Source organism: Nilaparvata lugens, chromosome 1, assembly GCF_014356525.2.
Source record: "Nilaparvata lugens isolate BPH chromosome 1, ASM1435652v1, whole genome shotgun sequence".
Taxonomy (NCBI): domain Eukaryota; kingdom Metazoa; phylum Arthropoda; class Insecta; order Hemiptera; family Delphacidae; genus Nilaparvata; species Nilaparvata lugens.
In genome coordinates this window covers 1,082,735-1,098,985 of record NC_052504.1, presented here as the reverse complement: position 1 = coordinate 1,098,985, position 16,251 = coordinate 1,082,735, and the positions used below count along the sequence as shown (strand labels likewise).

At 34.0% G+C, this 16,251-nt stretch overlaps 1 protein-coding gene across 1 annotated transcript in view; it reads right to left on the bottom strand.

Moving 5' to 3' along the window:
• The window catches only part of LOC111045367 (cytochrome P450 4C1), a 33,094-nt gene extending 17,186 nt beyond the window's left edge, over nucleotides 1–15,908 (bottom strand). Inside the window, exons 1-7 of the mRNA XM_039427242.1 lie at nucleotides 14,227–15,908; nucleotides 9,652–9,758; nucleotides 8,408–8,498; nucleotides 5,322–5,504; nucleotides 3,956–4,025; nucleotides 955–1,081; nucleotides 66–132 (exon numbers count right to left, since the gene is read on the bottom strand). Coding sequence (XP_039283176.1) covers nucleotides 66–132; nucleotides 955–1,081; nucleotides 3,956–4,025; nucleotides 5,322–5,504; nucleotides 8,408–8,498; nucleotides 9,652–9,758; nucleotides 14,227–14,506 — 925 coding nt within the window. The 5' untranslated portion in view covers nucleotides 14,507–15,908. The remainder of the gene's footprint in view (nucleotides 1–65; nucleotides 133–954; nucleotides 1,082–3,955; nucleotides 4,026–5,321; nucleotides 5,505–8,407; nucleotides 8,499–9,651; nucleotides 9,759–14,226) is intronic.
• Nucleotides 15,909–16,251: the final 343 nt, after the last annotated feature.

Here is a 16,251-nt window from a genome sequence, read left to right as displayed (position 1 = left end):
AAATACTATTTTTATGAATTTTGAATTTTTTTCTCAAGTTTTAGGAAATATTTTAGTTTGCATACCATATTCATCGTCTTCTAGGTCCTCTTTACTGCTTTTTCGCCACTGCGTTTTCCTCTCTTCGATTATCTATTGGGAACAGATTGAGAAATTATTAATTTTGTCATTCATAAAAATATTATAGTTATTATATAGCTATACACTAATCCAATTGTACTTACTCCTATTTTATGGGGAATGTAATATTATTTAATGAAAAATTGTGTTTTTATAGAGATGTAATATCCCATAGTTTATGTTCAAAATCTCACTGTTAACTCAAGCCGATAGTTCTTTTACGTGAAGCTATGTGACGCTGATAGTCTTCCATACTGATGGGAGGGATATTATGTTATATCCTTTTCAGATAGTTGAAATATTTGTTGAAGTAGTTACATGTAAAGTTACATTACAATACATTATATTATCGTTATTAAAACTGCATTTATCTTTATTCTGATTATAATTTATTGTGAATAAATAAATTGATTCGTGAATAAATTTCCATAAATGAATGAATAAATTAGGTACCGGTAGTTTAGGCTATAAGCCAGATTATATTGTAAGTTACATTTAATAATAAAGAACTCCAATCTGAAACTATGCCATTCTTACACTCTCACTCAGCCAAAACAGTAATAAAGGACAAATATGATAGACAGTAATTGGCTTGAGTCAACAAAAATCGGCTTGAAGTTTGGAGCATTAACGACCTGTACCATGGGATATCTTTTTATGAATATTTCTCCTCTATGCTATTTAATAATTAACAATAATAGGATGAATATCTTCGATTAATTCTACACAGTGATGAATATGCATCAATGTAGTGTTAAAGCTTGATGTAACATATAGCAGGTCGTAATGGATAGAGAATTTATAAGGTAATTATATATTGTAAAGGGTACTAACCATCTGTGTGAATGAATGAAGGATATCCACAATTTTTTTCTGCTCCCTGCCGGTGGGTGATAAATGAAACAGCCAGTCTTTGGCCAGCCAAGGAGTCAGAATCCTTTCGATTATCAAATTGTTCATCCTGAAGAAGAAAAATAGTTTTCCTACAGTTACGTTGAAAAGTGGCCATTGCTACACTGATTACAGAACGCAAAGAATCACTTTTCCGCTCTAGTGCGGGAAAATTTTTTCTGCACTCCAGATTTGCAACATGGCAACGCAAAATTCTTAGTAGGTTATATGGAGCAACAGTGCAGCAAAATCAAAATGAAGTTGGTAACAGTGACTGCTGTGGCTGCTATAGTGAGCAGAGGTGCAACCAAGCACAACGCGCTAATTATTATTCATTGTATATTATATCGAGGACAGCAACAGCACAGTCCACCACAGCACACACCACACAGCCGCCCACGCCATTCAAACACTACTAAGTTATTTGATGGATTTCAGGCAATTTTACCATAATTACCCACTTTTCATATTCAATGGTAACTGTAGGAAAAACTTAATGTGAAATACGTGCGCAAAGTTCCTCTGCTGCACTCAAGAAACCATTCCGCCCTCGCTACGGCTCGGGCGTAAACGTTTCTTTCGGTGCAGCAAACTGACACTTTGCGCACTAGTTGCACAAATAACTATTTCCTACAGTTACGCTGAAAGTGGTGTGCCTTGCTGCTGATACAGAACGCAAAGAATCACTTTTCCGCTCTAGTGCGGGAAAATTTTTTCTGCACCCCAGATTTGCAACATGGCAATGCAAAATACTTAGTAGGTTATAGGAGAGCAACAGTGCAGCAAAATCAAAATGAAGTTGGAACAGTGACTGCTGTGGCTGCTATAGTGAGCAGAGGTGCAAACAAGCACAACGCGCTAATTATTACTATTATATATTATAACCAAGAACAACATTTTTATTCAATTTGACAATAAATTAAGGTTTTTATCAATAATAAAATTACACAGAAAAACATTTGATGCATTTCAGGCAATTTTACCCATAATTACCCACTTTTCATATTCAATAGTAACTGTAGGAAAAACTTAATGTGAAATACGTGCGCAAAGTTCCTCTGCTGCAATCAAGAAACCATTCCGCCCTCGCCTACGGCTCGGGCGTAAACGTTTCTTTCGGTGCAGCAAACTGTCACTTTGCGCACTAGTTGCACAAATAACTATTTCATCATTGAACAATGCAAGGTTTACTTACCATAAACTGATACTTATATCAATGAAGATACAATAAAAATTAATTGATAGTAAGTTAAAGGCTATCAATAAAAAATCAACATCACTGTAAAAAATACCAGTACCATGGTAAAAAGATAGCATAACAAGATAACAAGATATCCAGGGCGATACAGGGCGTACAGCATGTTCCAAATTTCACTGTTAACTCCGATAGTCCTAGCATTTATTTTTGGTGAAGCTAGTGACGCTGGTAGTCTCTCATACTGTGCCGTTCTTACACTCTCCCCAACAAAACCAGGCTCCAGTTGACAAGAATTCGGCTTGAAATTTCGAACATAAACGACCTATACCATGGGATATGATTACTTTTGCTATATTTTCTCTATTCTAATACTATGTAGACTCAATTCTATCCTGTTATCTATGAAGATACAAGAGTAATTGTAGTATATCAAAAAATGATCAGCTGTGCTGAATAGTGAGTTGTGTTTTTTCTGGCTCTAAATTTTGTAAAATCACTCAAACATTTTCCAATTAATGGCGATTTGAGTGTGATATTTTTTATTTTTATTTTGTTTTCAACCGTCAAAATTTAAAATCTTAGTTTTCGTTGTTTTTGAGTGAAAATGAACTAAATTTTAGTAAAGTGAACTTTATTTTGTACTTTTAAAATGTTATCTAAATTTGGGAAAGAAACAGTACAAGGAGTATCCTTAGTTTTTCTCTCCCAATCAGTGCTTCTTTGTAAAAATTGAATAATAAGATTATTCAATGTCACTGTCAAAAAATAACCACTACGGTACCTATCGAGAATGAACAAATGATCTATGAGATTTTTTTTCCTGTTTGAACCTAATTATATTAGTGATAATAACATGCATCTCTATATAGAGTGGTTCAATTCAACTAAAATTATCAAATAGAATATAGTACCTATTGAAATTAATAGGATAGGATACAAATTATAACTACTACTCTTATTCTATTTTATCAATTTCAAAAGGTACTATAACTTAATTCTATTTTATAAATACAAGAGAGTAGCCCTGAATTCATACATTTTAATAAAATATTATCAACTTCCATCAGAGTTTTTGAGTGGTAAAGACCATATTAAAGTATTAATTATTTTTCGATTAAGAATATTCGAAGTTACAACAGAGGTATTTATCGTCCCAACTTCACCTGATAAAGTATATTTCCATACCATTTTATTTTTTCAAATTGTAAGCCAAGGGCTAGACCATACGGTGTTTCCAGTCATTTTCAGACAGTGTTTTTAGAGTCGGCAGGGCAGCAAGCTCTTCAATTAACTGATTGGGTTGACGCTTGAAAAAACGCTTGCGAAACGCCCAATATTGTCTCACCCATACTATAGTGAAATACAATTTAAACTGGTGGCATTGATTGGAAATTAATGTTATTATTTATAACTCTTCCTTTCGGAGGAGACGATAAGTCGTCGGTCCCTCTACCTAAAAAGTAGTCATCATCTCTCATCATCATCCCTCTCACTCATTACCCACGCACGAGCCGAAGAGCTTATGTGGGCATCACCCTCAGTATTATTATTATATGGAATGTGTCAACAGTTTAAAGTCACTGTCACTGTAAAATAAATATCGGAGCACCTCCTCTGATGGATTCCATAATATCCAGTATCCTAATTTTGATATATTGTTATTTCTATTATGTTAATAGATTTCATTTGAATAGACTTCTAGTCTCTCTTAATTAATTGATTTATGTTTTGTATTTGATTACTCACTTTTTTGTAGCTCTCACATACTGTTCTCCTTTGTCTGGCAAATTTCTCAATGAGCAGCCCATAGCTGCCTCTGAAACAAAATTTTAAGTTTATGAAAAAAATTAATCAATAAATTGTAGAACTGATTACAGAATATTGGAATGACATGTTAAAATCATAGAGGGTAACTTTCAAGACATATATTTTGAATATAGTAAAATTATAAACACTCTCTTGTTGCGTTTCTCTGTGAAGGAATATATAATAACACGGTAGTAATTGTAGCTAATAGATTCCTCATCCTCAACCAACATTCCTCTTGATGTTGGAAAATTAACTCATTTGAAAAAACACTTCTTGAGAATGACATAAATGTCGAAGCTAGTCGTGTTTATTTAGAAAAAATACAGTATTCTTCTCAATATATATTGTGATTTTTCATTATTCTTGAGAGGTATCTGAGATAGATCTTTATCTAACTCGATAAACTTTGAGATAGAGCTTGAGAAAGATCTATGCTCAACAATAATTAAAGCCTGAACAATAGAACTTTTTTTCACCAAATTTGGAAATGATTTGAAATTCAGTTTATTAAAGCATCCATTTTATGTGTTTTTCGTTTCAAAACTTCAAATTGATTAAAAAAAAACAATTTCAAATTTATTAGTCATATTTTCCATCTACCTACGGTGCATGATAGGCCGTTATTTTTACATAAATACAGCGTGAACAATATTGCAGTTATAAAAGGCCCTATCAATAACATAATTTAAATACAAATTTAACATAATTCAATTTCTGTATTAATATTAGTTATTTTATTTCAATCGATCTTTACTTTCACATGCTTTCCATTCACCATGCTTATATTAATTATCCTTATGTTATTATTTATACCTAATTGCTTCACAGCACACACTGTATGAATGTAATATCATAATATTATCTTCCGTATCTTTCATTGTATTACTATTTATTTTTTATTTCTTACATGTTCATTTTGCTGGTGAATAGTAGGTAGTGAGACTGATTTGGGCGTATGCCTGTAGTCTTCCTTGACATTGTAATAAATAAATAATATTATAATCCTCCCTCACATTTTGCCCGATATTTTTATGCAAAAAAGTATGAAAATTTGAGACGATTTCATAAAAACTCTATTAGGTATTCAATTTGTGACAAACAAATACGAGTTAAACATGAAAACACATATTTTACCTCAATATGAAAAACGCATTGGTTTGAAGTAGAACGTTTCCAACCCTCTTTTGGTTGATTTCAATTTTTCATACAAAGTAAAAACTATATTTTAATTTTCCATACAAATAGGCTACTGCTATTTCTCAAATTCTGAAAAAAACTAACAGAAGAAATAGGCTGCTCTTACCACAAATTATATCCAGTGTACACTTTGAAATGAAAGGCTCAATTTCGATCTCTTCGTTTTTTGTTTCTAGCAGTTCATTGCAAAGCAGAGCTCCGTTTGTGTTGAATATTGGAATGCAGTGCTCCAGAATTTTGAAATGGAATGCTGGCGTCAGCAGTTTTCGTCTGTACTGCCATTTTGATCCTGGAAACAAAGAGAACAATATAATTTATTTCGACAAGTCTTGGAAACATGAACGAATATACAATTCCATTTCCAAGTGATTCTATTCAATTGGATAGCATAACTTATAATTTTTATTCATTCATAACTCTACCTTCATGTTTTATCATTCATCCCATTCCTCATCACCTACGCTTAAAATACTTCTAAAAAGTCGCCTTTGTAAAATAATGAATAATAATTCTATAGAGAGATACACATTATAAGGTCAGCACTTGATTAAAATCAAGGTAGTGGCAAGGCAGAGAATCGGAGATGCTGTTCTCATATCTTTCTCCACGTCATTACAACGTGGACCCCACACTATACTGGAATATTTTATCTCAATTATGAAAATAATCATTATTAACAAGAATAAACAATAAATAATATAATATATCAGATATACCGACGGGATACATTGAATCACATTAATTATTGGTTTTTCCTTTTTGTCCCTCCAAAACTTCGCAGGGTCAAAAGCCTCACCTCTGGATTAAATTGAAATTTACTGGATAAATTGAAATTTTATGGCGTCTGTGTAGCAGATCTTAGCTTATTTAAAACTTATCTTGTGGGACGTAGACAAGTGGTGTGTATTGAGATAAGAGATCAGATGTAGCATGTGTAAAATTCGGTGTCCCACAGGGATCAGTTCTCGGGCCATTGCTCTTTATTCTTATGATAAATGACCTTCCCTGTTCTAAATTGCCGACAATACTGTATGCTGATGACACAACATTTATCAATAATGTACTGACCTTCAAAATCTTAAAAATCTAACTGAGACCACTCTGATACAAGCAGCGACATGGTTTAGGGCTAACGGCTTCATGCTCAACGAGAATAAAACACAGACTATGCACTTCACCCTTAGAGGTGGCTTAGATTGTGTGGATGCAATAAGCGATGTAAAATTTCTGGGATATTCATTGACAGATATTTGACTTGGGAAGCTCATATTAATTATATATCAAGCAATTTTCAAGAGTGATTTATCTGATCAGACAACTGAAAAATCATGTTCCAGATAATTATTTCAGATCGATATATTTTGCCTTTTTCAGAGTATTGCAACATATGGCATACTATTGTGGGGAAAGTAGTCATGCAGGAATATTTTATTATTGCAAAGAAGGTGGTCAGGGTTTTAACTGATTCTCATAGACTAGCACACTGTAAGCCTCTTTTCGTCCAGCTTAGAATAATGACAATAGTGAATTTTTACATATATACTGTATTGTTGCATGTTAAAAAAAACTCATCCATTTAAAATTAAGGCATCAAACTCATAGCTATAACACAAGAAATTGTCATAGGATTGATATTCCCTATCATAGGTTATCCAAAACAGCCAAAAGTTATGATACATTTGGTATAAAAATTTGCAATAAATTACCTACAGATTTAATATTAGAGACAGAAAAGAAATTTAAGACGAATTATTGAATTGGCTTGTGATAAATCCTTTTATATAGTGTTGAAGAGTTCTTTGAGAGTAAAATATTTTGTTGCTTAGAGTTAAGAGGTTTCTATTTGTATTTATATATTGTTCTAAGGCTCAAGTTGTGCTGTAAGGAATATGTTTTGTACATTCAAATGAATTTATTAATGTATTTGAAAAATCCAATTGACTTACAGTTCACTTAGATACTGTATTATTTTTAAGACTCAGTAATGTAATTTTGTATGTACAGTTGCTGTAAAATTTGATTTTATCTTTTGTCTTACTGTAATCAATATTTGACTTTGCCTATTGTTCTAAGAATTTAACGGCAATAAAATCATATTTATTTATTTATTTATTCTCCCAAGAAGTTTTGCCTAAATGGCCGCCCTTCATTGACCAGTGGTGAGTTTTGGCCTCTCCACCCACAAACTCGTGATTAACATGAGTTCCACTCCTGGCCTTTTTGTAGGTCCTTCCGCTGAGAGAGGGGATGCCAAACACTCTAGGGCGCCCGGCGCCCGGCCACTCTCGACTCAGCCTCTTGACCCACATTTGTGCCTGTGTTTTCACCCATCTCTGGTCTCTTGGGTTTTTCTTTTTGCCCCTCCAAAACTTCGCAGGGTCAAAAGCCTCACCTCTCCCAAGAAGTTTTGCCTAAATGGCCGCCCTTCTTTGAGCAGTGATGAGTTTTGGCCTCTCCACCCACAAACTCGTGATCAACGTGAGTTCCACTCCTGGCCTTTTTGTAGGTCCTACCGCTGAGAGAGGGGATGCCAAACTACCTCTAGGGCGCCCGGCGCCCGGCCACTCTCGACTCAGCCTCTTGACCCACATTTGTGCCTGGTTTTTCACCCATCTCTGGTCTCTTGGGTTTTTCTTTTTGCCCCTCCAAAACTTCGCAGGGTCAAAAGCCTCACCTCTCCCAAGAAGTTTTGCCTAAATGGCCGCCCTTCTTTGAGCAGTGATGAGTTTTGGCCTCTCCACCCACAAACTCGTGATCAACGTGAGTTCCACTCCTGGCCTTTTTGTAGGTCCTACCGCTGAGAGAGGGGACGCCAAACTGCTTCTAGGGCACCCTCGACTCAGCCTCTTGACCCACATTTGTGCCTGGAATTTCACCCATCTCTGGTCTCTTAGCTTTTTCTTTCCGCCCCTCCGAAACTGCCCTTATTTGGCAGATCACGTGGGTTTGAAGGCAAGGCAACTTCTGGAGTTGCCTTGAGGTCCATTTTAGTCGCCTCCTTTGACAAGCATGGATACTGTTGTGGATGAATTCTGGTTTTCAACACATTCTTGAGTACGATGGAGTCGATCCCAACAAAGCTCCCCCAACCCACAGGGGACTCAGTTTGGTTAGTAATTGTATTTTATAGATTCATTTCGAGAAAACTGGTCATATTTATTCATTTACTATTTCGTGTAAACAAGGACTCACCTGTGCTGACAAGTAGACCCTCATTCAGCCAGTCTAGGAACGCATCGTAGTCGATTCCTTTTTTTATGTACTGAACACTGCTCAGTAATACCTGAAACACAAATATTTTAAAATCAATTGATTAAATCGTTTGACAATAATCTATAAGATAGCAATAATTATTTCTAATGAAACTAAAATCTCAATTCAATCCACTCACAATCTAAGCTTTGGAATCCAAATCGACTTTATTCATAGATCGACTTTATTCATAATCCTTTGACGATAAATACATTCTATTGTATAGGATTCAAGTAGCATAGCTCAACTTTTGACAAATATATATTTTCAATTCACTTTATAATTCATAGAAGATGATAAATTATCGAGACAAAGCTATCACTCATAATATAGTGGTTCTGATTTATATTTGTTTTAGAGAATCTGCTGTGATATAATTCAACTTTTTGATAGGGTAGCAATAATCAATTATTCTTTATAAGAGTATAATGAGGTATTAATGATAATAATAGAGTATATGATCAGAGTCTCCACACAATATCAAATATAAAGTATTAACTTAAACAATAAAGCCATCTGCCTTACCTAAAATCTATTTATTTCATCTTAGGCTCTATCAAATTGTTTTGTAACTATTTTAGCACAGATACAGTATAGAACATGTTTAGAGTTCTTTAAAATGATGGAATCCCAGAAATAATTTACATAACGTAGTATCTAGCATTTTAAAATTGGAAAACACTCGATTTGAGCTTTCATGAAGGATGGGAAATTTGATTTTCAAAAGTATGATCTCTATACAGAGGAAAAAACCAAATTTTAAAAAATCATTCACCCATGGTAATTTTCATAAAAAATCGTGAGAGCCAATTAGATTTTTCTCGAAGAGACATTTTGATTCAATTTGAATAAATATTTATTAGGCCTCATCCAAAAATTTTTGATTGATGCATTTATTAACTCTTTTGGTCTTCTTAGTCTGTTCATTTTGTAAATAATAATAATAATATCGTGTGACCTGGTTGGCTCGTCAGGTCTGGTGTCAGAGTTTTCAGGTCGCAACTGATCAATTTCAGAGCCTCTGACATGACCTAACGACTGCTTTCAGGCAGCCGGGACCGACGGCTTAACGTGTCCATCCGAAACACGGGAGTGGCCCGAGATACATATGTTGCCCGGGCCGGGATTTTTCAATTATTATTATATTTTGTGTATTTTTTTTTTAAATCAATATTATAACTCACCTCAACGTCTTCTGGTTCCGTTAGAACAACTATTGGAATGCCAAGTGTCCATATTTTGAAAACAGGTGGATACTCCCGTATTAGCTGGCCGAAAAAAACCAGCAAATCTGTAATGAGACGATAGAAATATCACTTCTTATTATTGGTAGCTTATCACATGAATTTGAATATCATAAGGAATAAATGTGTGGAAGAAGAATTGAATAGTAAATCATTGAAGTATTAGTTGAAGCATCACAATGATGTTCTATATTCTATTACTATCATTTTTCATATTTTTATCATTATCAATTTCAATGTGATCTCATCATTTTTCATCATAGTCCTTATTCTCTTCACCAACGCTCAAGCTTGGAGCTTAATCGGTCATCACCCCCTGTCAAAAATATCTCCTAATAAAATCAAAATTTTAATAGTAAAGTATCACTTTCAAAAGTGAAAATAGATTTAATATTGTAGAAGAGGGGCTATCATGGAATATGGAAATATGTTATTTTTTATTTATAATGCTCGTTCCAAACTATTTTATTATTCTTTTTCTTTATCTATTTTTCTTATTAATTTAGTTTATATTTGTGTAAAAAATCGATTTCCACTGAGGCTTGTTTTGGCAGGAATCTGTAAGCCTTCTAATGTTGTAATTTTTCTACTATGTATAAATACATGAAACGAAAATTGAAATAATTTGTAATGATAAAAGAAAACAGTACAACAACAAGCAGTTGATTCACACAATGAATTACTGGCATAATAAATTATTGGGACTGGTTGTATCATACTGAATTGTTCTAATTATCTGTTATTGAAATCTTTGATGCTGGAATATCTCTGGAATCCTACTTATTCAGCTTGTAGATTCTGATTTTTTTTAATCTTGTTAATTTTTTACATCTCAAAACATGCCAGACATCAAAAGTTTTAATGTATTAATGGAATAGAAATTTCAGTGACACAAATATTCAGGGAAATTAGTCAATATTTCTATAATATCAACATTGAAAACCAGCAATAACCGAAGGTTAAAGTTTTCTGATGATGTAATGACTTGTTATAATTTGTATTCTTATTCTATTTTTATAAATTTCAAAGGGTACTGTAATTCTATTTCATAATTAAAGAAATTAGCCCTGCTAATTCAAGAAGATTTGAAAGTAATACAGTATTAATTGGTTTTGGATATCGAGATAAAAATGAGAATTATAATTTTTATAATTTTTTTCTTAAACAGAATTAAAATAGGTAGTATGTTATGGAATTTAAACTTATCTATCAATCTATCACAAAATATCAGTGATTAATAAATTATAATATTATTTATAAATTGTTTTGACTTTTCTGCAATGATGCAGGAAACATGTCAAACATTCTCAGAAAACGAGAACAATAAGATTTTTTTCTATGTCATGACGAACAAAAATAGCACCATTATCTATAATATTTTATTTTCTATCAATATTCATCAAGTAGTAATATCGATATAATATTTCATCAATGAAGTAGGAACTATTAGTAGAGTTAATGAGGATTGATAAATTAATGTTCATTACAGTATCAATTTATCATCATAAAGTAATTGACTAATTAACCCGGCTGATAACCCAGAATGTGTTAACATTGATGGTCAAGGAAATTGTGTAATCAATATTTATAGCATAATAGCTTTTTAATTTTAAGATTAGTTCTGAATTCAATAAATTCATTCACTGATATTTCTATGTTGATGATTGAATGTTGATCTAGCTAGGATATCAATGATTGAAGGTTAAGCCAATTACGTATTTCACAGTCAAGTTCCAGTATCACAGCATATTCATTGGACCACAGAGATATAAGCCATTTTTGCCTGAGATTAGACTAAACTTATTGAGATTGAGATTCAAAACTCAATCTAGACTCAAACTAAGAGGTTCGAATCATTCATGAGTTTTAATCTATTCATCCATGATAATTCGTTTGCTAAAAGGTATCAAGTTATATAGTTTGATAAGAATGATCATTCGAACAAGTTGTTAACTTGTTTACTTGTTCACTTGAACATTCGAACAATCATCATTCACCTTCGTGAACCTAATCCGGCCAGCATTGGCGAGTGGTCGAAGAAGAACGTTTTAAAGATTTTTATCTTTCATCTACGATGAATTACTAATCTTCATTTATTTTATTCATTTATTGAAGATGCATTCATTCAACATTCGGTTTATAATTTGACACAATGACCTCTCACTTTGAATTGGAAAGTCGCACTAACCTTATTTGGACAATTTATTTATGATTGGGGATGAGAAGAAGTTTTGGACTGTAGTCTGTTTCTTTGTCCTTAAGGTTGATTGTAAATGATAATCTATAATTATATCAAACGAAATGGCACTCACTGACTCACTCACTGCACTCACTCGCAGAACTAAAATCTACCGGACCAAAAACGTTCAATTTGGTAGGTATGTTCAGTTGGCCATTTTAGAGGCGCACTAAGATCTTTTGGCAATATTTTAAACTCTAAGGTGGTTTTAAAGGGTTAAAAGTTCGTTTTTTAGCATGTATGTTCTTCTTATTCCTTAATTTTAAATTGAAAAAATGTCAAAGACTAACACCTTATAAGGTTGTATTAGAGTGGCTATGAAATGTCCATACCATAATTATGTTATAGAACTATAATATAGAGAGAGTACCTCTTCGAAACAGTTGTTAACTGGTAACTAATTAAATAATTTTGTCAGGTTGGCATTAAGTTGAAGATTGAAATAAATTTATCGCGGGAAAATTGATTAGCCACTGCTACTTTAATCAGAGCTATTCCTGAGAATATTATATTACTAGCCATCAGGCTCGCTTCGCTCGCCATATCTGTTTAGCCAGACGTTCAGTCTGGACCCCCGACTGGATCTTCCTAACATATGATAAAAATGCTCACATGAAAAATGCAGGCGAGCGAAGCGAGGCTGCTGATCTCATTATTGGACGATCCAGTCGGGGGTCCAGAGGGCGGAGCCCCCGGGCTAGACGGATACGGCGAGCGAAGCGCGCCTGACGGCTGGTGAATAAATAAATTTGATCTTGGCCAGCGTCGGCGAGTGGCCATAGAACAATAGCAATCTCAAGAATTAATCTCTTCATTTATTCATTTATATAATTACTGGAATTTATTATTTATTAAAGATCATTTATATAATTACTGTGTTATTGAGGAACTATTTTTGTGGTGCAAAAACTGATCATTAAAATTTATTAAACAAACCTAGATTGTACCCTACCGAGATGGTTTTTCAGTGACTTTAAGGTAATGACAATAGGCCAATTATTATAAAAACCGTAAATGAATACTTGATAGAATATAAATCCCACTTTCCTCGCACTTAAGGCTGTGTAAAGGCTAAAAATAAACTTTCTACTCGTGATATTTTTCAAAGTTTTTCGATGTGTATATCATTAAGCTATCAAAATGAAAATTTTTTCTCAGGTTAACATTTTTTTCTGATCATTACTTTTTGAGGTATGAGCGCCTAAAGTTTATATTTTTGCGACAGAACATTTCAAATTCGGTAAGAGATAAATCCATGAGATTCAAAGGATAGATTCTTCATGGTATTGTTGATCTATTAAAACAAAAATTTTCTGAAAATATCAATTTTCAAGATAGTTATTCAATTTTATTATAATTTAAGGCCCACTACTAATAGATATATGTCACATATCACACCAATATTGAATGTTTAAGGAAACAGTTGATCTATATAGGCACTAAAATAATAAACCTTATTCCGGACCACTTCCTCATAGACTCTAAGATTAGTAGAAAAACTAAACTAGAAATAAAAACCTGGGCCCACAGTAACTTTTCCATCGACATATGAGTCTCAAGATTTCTGCTCTAACTACTGTTTGCAAGACCATTATTCTTTTAGATAACCACTTTTGTTGAACGTGGACTCGCTTACAGTTTTTGCTCATATTTTTTCTCTTTTTTCCCTACCTTCTTTTCTAATTCTTTCCTTTTCCGCTCCTCTTCACCCTTTTCATTCCTTACTTTTATACCCTCTACCTGCCTTTCACATGGGAAACCATAGTTGGCTATAGTGTGGTCCACGTTATAATGGCAGTGAATAAAGATAGAAGAATAGCCATGCCGATTCTCTGCATTAACTAATTATATTTCTACACTGTCAAAAACATAATTGTCATCATTGTGGACCTAGAAAAGGATAGTACCACCGTCTTTGTCGAATGATAGAATAGAATAGAATAGAATATAATAGAATAGCTGCCTTTATTTTTACCTGGGAGGGCGGAGTTAAGGCGCAGCCGGCCCTCTCTTACACTCAACCCTCAAATATAGACAAATATATAGACAAGGATAGCAAAACCAAAGTTGATCAAATACTGTCATTATAACGTGGACTTCACTATAGGTATTTTTCCTCCTTTCTTTCTTTTCAGTACACCTCACCATGAAGAAGCCTCTATTTTGTATTCTATTAGACATTCATTTTTGATCCTGATTTTTTGTATTTTGATTTCTTCTATGTGTTGAATTGAATAAAATTATTGATTGATTGAATTTGACAAGTGACCTCCTACCTTCAAACTTGATCTTGGCCAGCGTCGGCGAGTGGCCGAAGAAGAACGCCTCAGGCGGCCCGGGGAGCCGCTTCATGACGCGCATCGTGCGCAACGATGGCCATTCATGAAAGTGCACAATCAGCACAATCAGCAGCAGCAGACAGACACCCAACAGCTCCAGCAGCATCTTAGTCACGAAGCGCACAAAACATTTGTCGTCCTCCGCCGCTGACGCCGGCTCGCTTACGATGCTCGCCGGTAGCACGATGGTTTGCGGCTCTGTAACAAACACAAACATGGCGCCGGCGGCTTGTACAAGTCTTTTGGGAACGTGGGGGATGTTGAAGATGTAGACGACGTTAGGCTACAAGATGTAGAAGATGGAGTCTAGAAGTAGAAGACTTGGGGAACGTAAAGAGGACGTTAGAGATGTGGGAGACGTAGGCTAGAAGATTTAGAATACATAGGCTAGAAGATGTAGAAGTAGTACAAGATGTAGGCTAGAAGAAGTAGAAGATGTAGAGGACGTTCTAATTATGTAGTAGATACAGGAAGCGAGGGAGATATAGAAGGCGTAGGGAAGGTAGGAGAGAATGTTGGAGATGTAGAAGATGTAAGAGGCGTAGGAAATATACGAGAAAATGTGGTAGAAGATATAGGAGTTAGAAAAGGTATATAATATATAGATGATAAAGGAAGTAGAAAATATAGGACTAGTATGTAGAGAACAAAGGAGACATACAGAACGTAGAAGAGGTAAAAAATGTGGGGACCGAAGAGAACGTAGAGAACTTGGGTAACATAGAAAAAATGTAGAAAACGTAGTGGGAAATTAAACTCTAGAAACTGTGACTGTCAATTTTTTAGACTGTGTCGGTATAGAAAACTAAGAATAGAGAATACAGTAGACTAGAAGCGTAAATCGATTTGACTCCGAAATTTGTGTCTGTCTTGTAGATTGAGAAAACTCTAGAAACGTTCAGGTACTGTCAATGTTGTAGATAAGCAGAAAAATAGAAATGGATATCGATATGTACCGTAACTCAAGGATCTTGAGTAGGGCTATTAAACCTTGTAGAACACTGAGCAAGTGAACTCAAACTTGTAGATTATATCACAGAATACAGCATGGAAGTTTTAATTATAGTTTAAATTATAGAAGTTTTCTCTGATATGAAGAAATCGCAGAAAACAGAAAACATAGTGAATGTAGAAAACTGAAAACGGATATCGATAGACTATGACTCTCTAGAGATTATTGTCTGTCAATCATGAGTAGAAATCGTAAGAAACTAAGAAAACATAACTCGAAAATAATTTTAGGTAGTCCATATTATAGTCTAGATAGTTGTAGAAAACATATATAAAACGTAGTAACACAGGAATCGTTGAAAACTAGTGAAGATTCAACTGTAGAAATATTGTGAAACGTTAGTCTTGATGCAATTCGTAGAAAACTAGAAACTGAACTCTCTAAGCTTCAAACATGAAACACTTCTGTAGCTTGAATGTCACTCGTGAAGAATTAACTCCGAACTAATGTGAATTGTGTAAACACAACTACGCTAAAGCTTCAATAATTATAGACTAGTAGAGAAATAAATCTAAGCTTGAATACAACTTGTGAAAACTAAATGATAAACCCAAAACTAGGGATCTAATAAACACGACTGGTTTGCTTGAATACTGTAGGAATAATGAGGGGAAGCTATGTACTATGAAGCGGTGTTGATGCCGATCCTATAACGAGAGAAAAATATCAGATTAGGGGGATTCAATTAAAACTGTCATGATTGCTTGAGTAGGAAGTCATCCATGATGAGAGCTTGTAATGAATATCTGATATTATTATTTTTTTAGAAATCGTTGACGACGTAAATCATACAATAACTTCATGCTGCCAAATCGTATTTTTTTCCAGAGGATGACGTCATAAGTAATAGAGTGAATTTAACATTGGTTATCATTAGTTGTGCGGTCAATTCATATAAAATGGCCAATAGATACAAGAGTATTTGCCCTTCAAAAATGAATCCTATATTG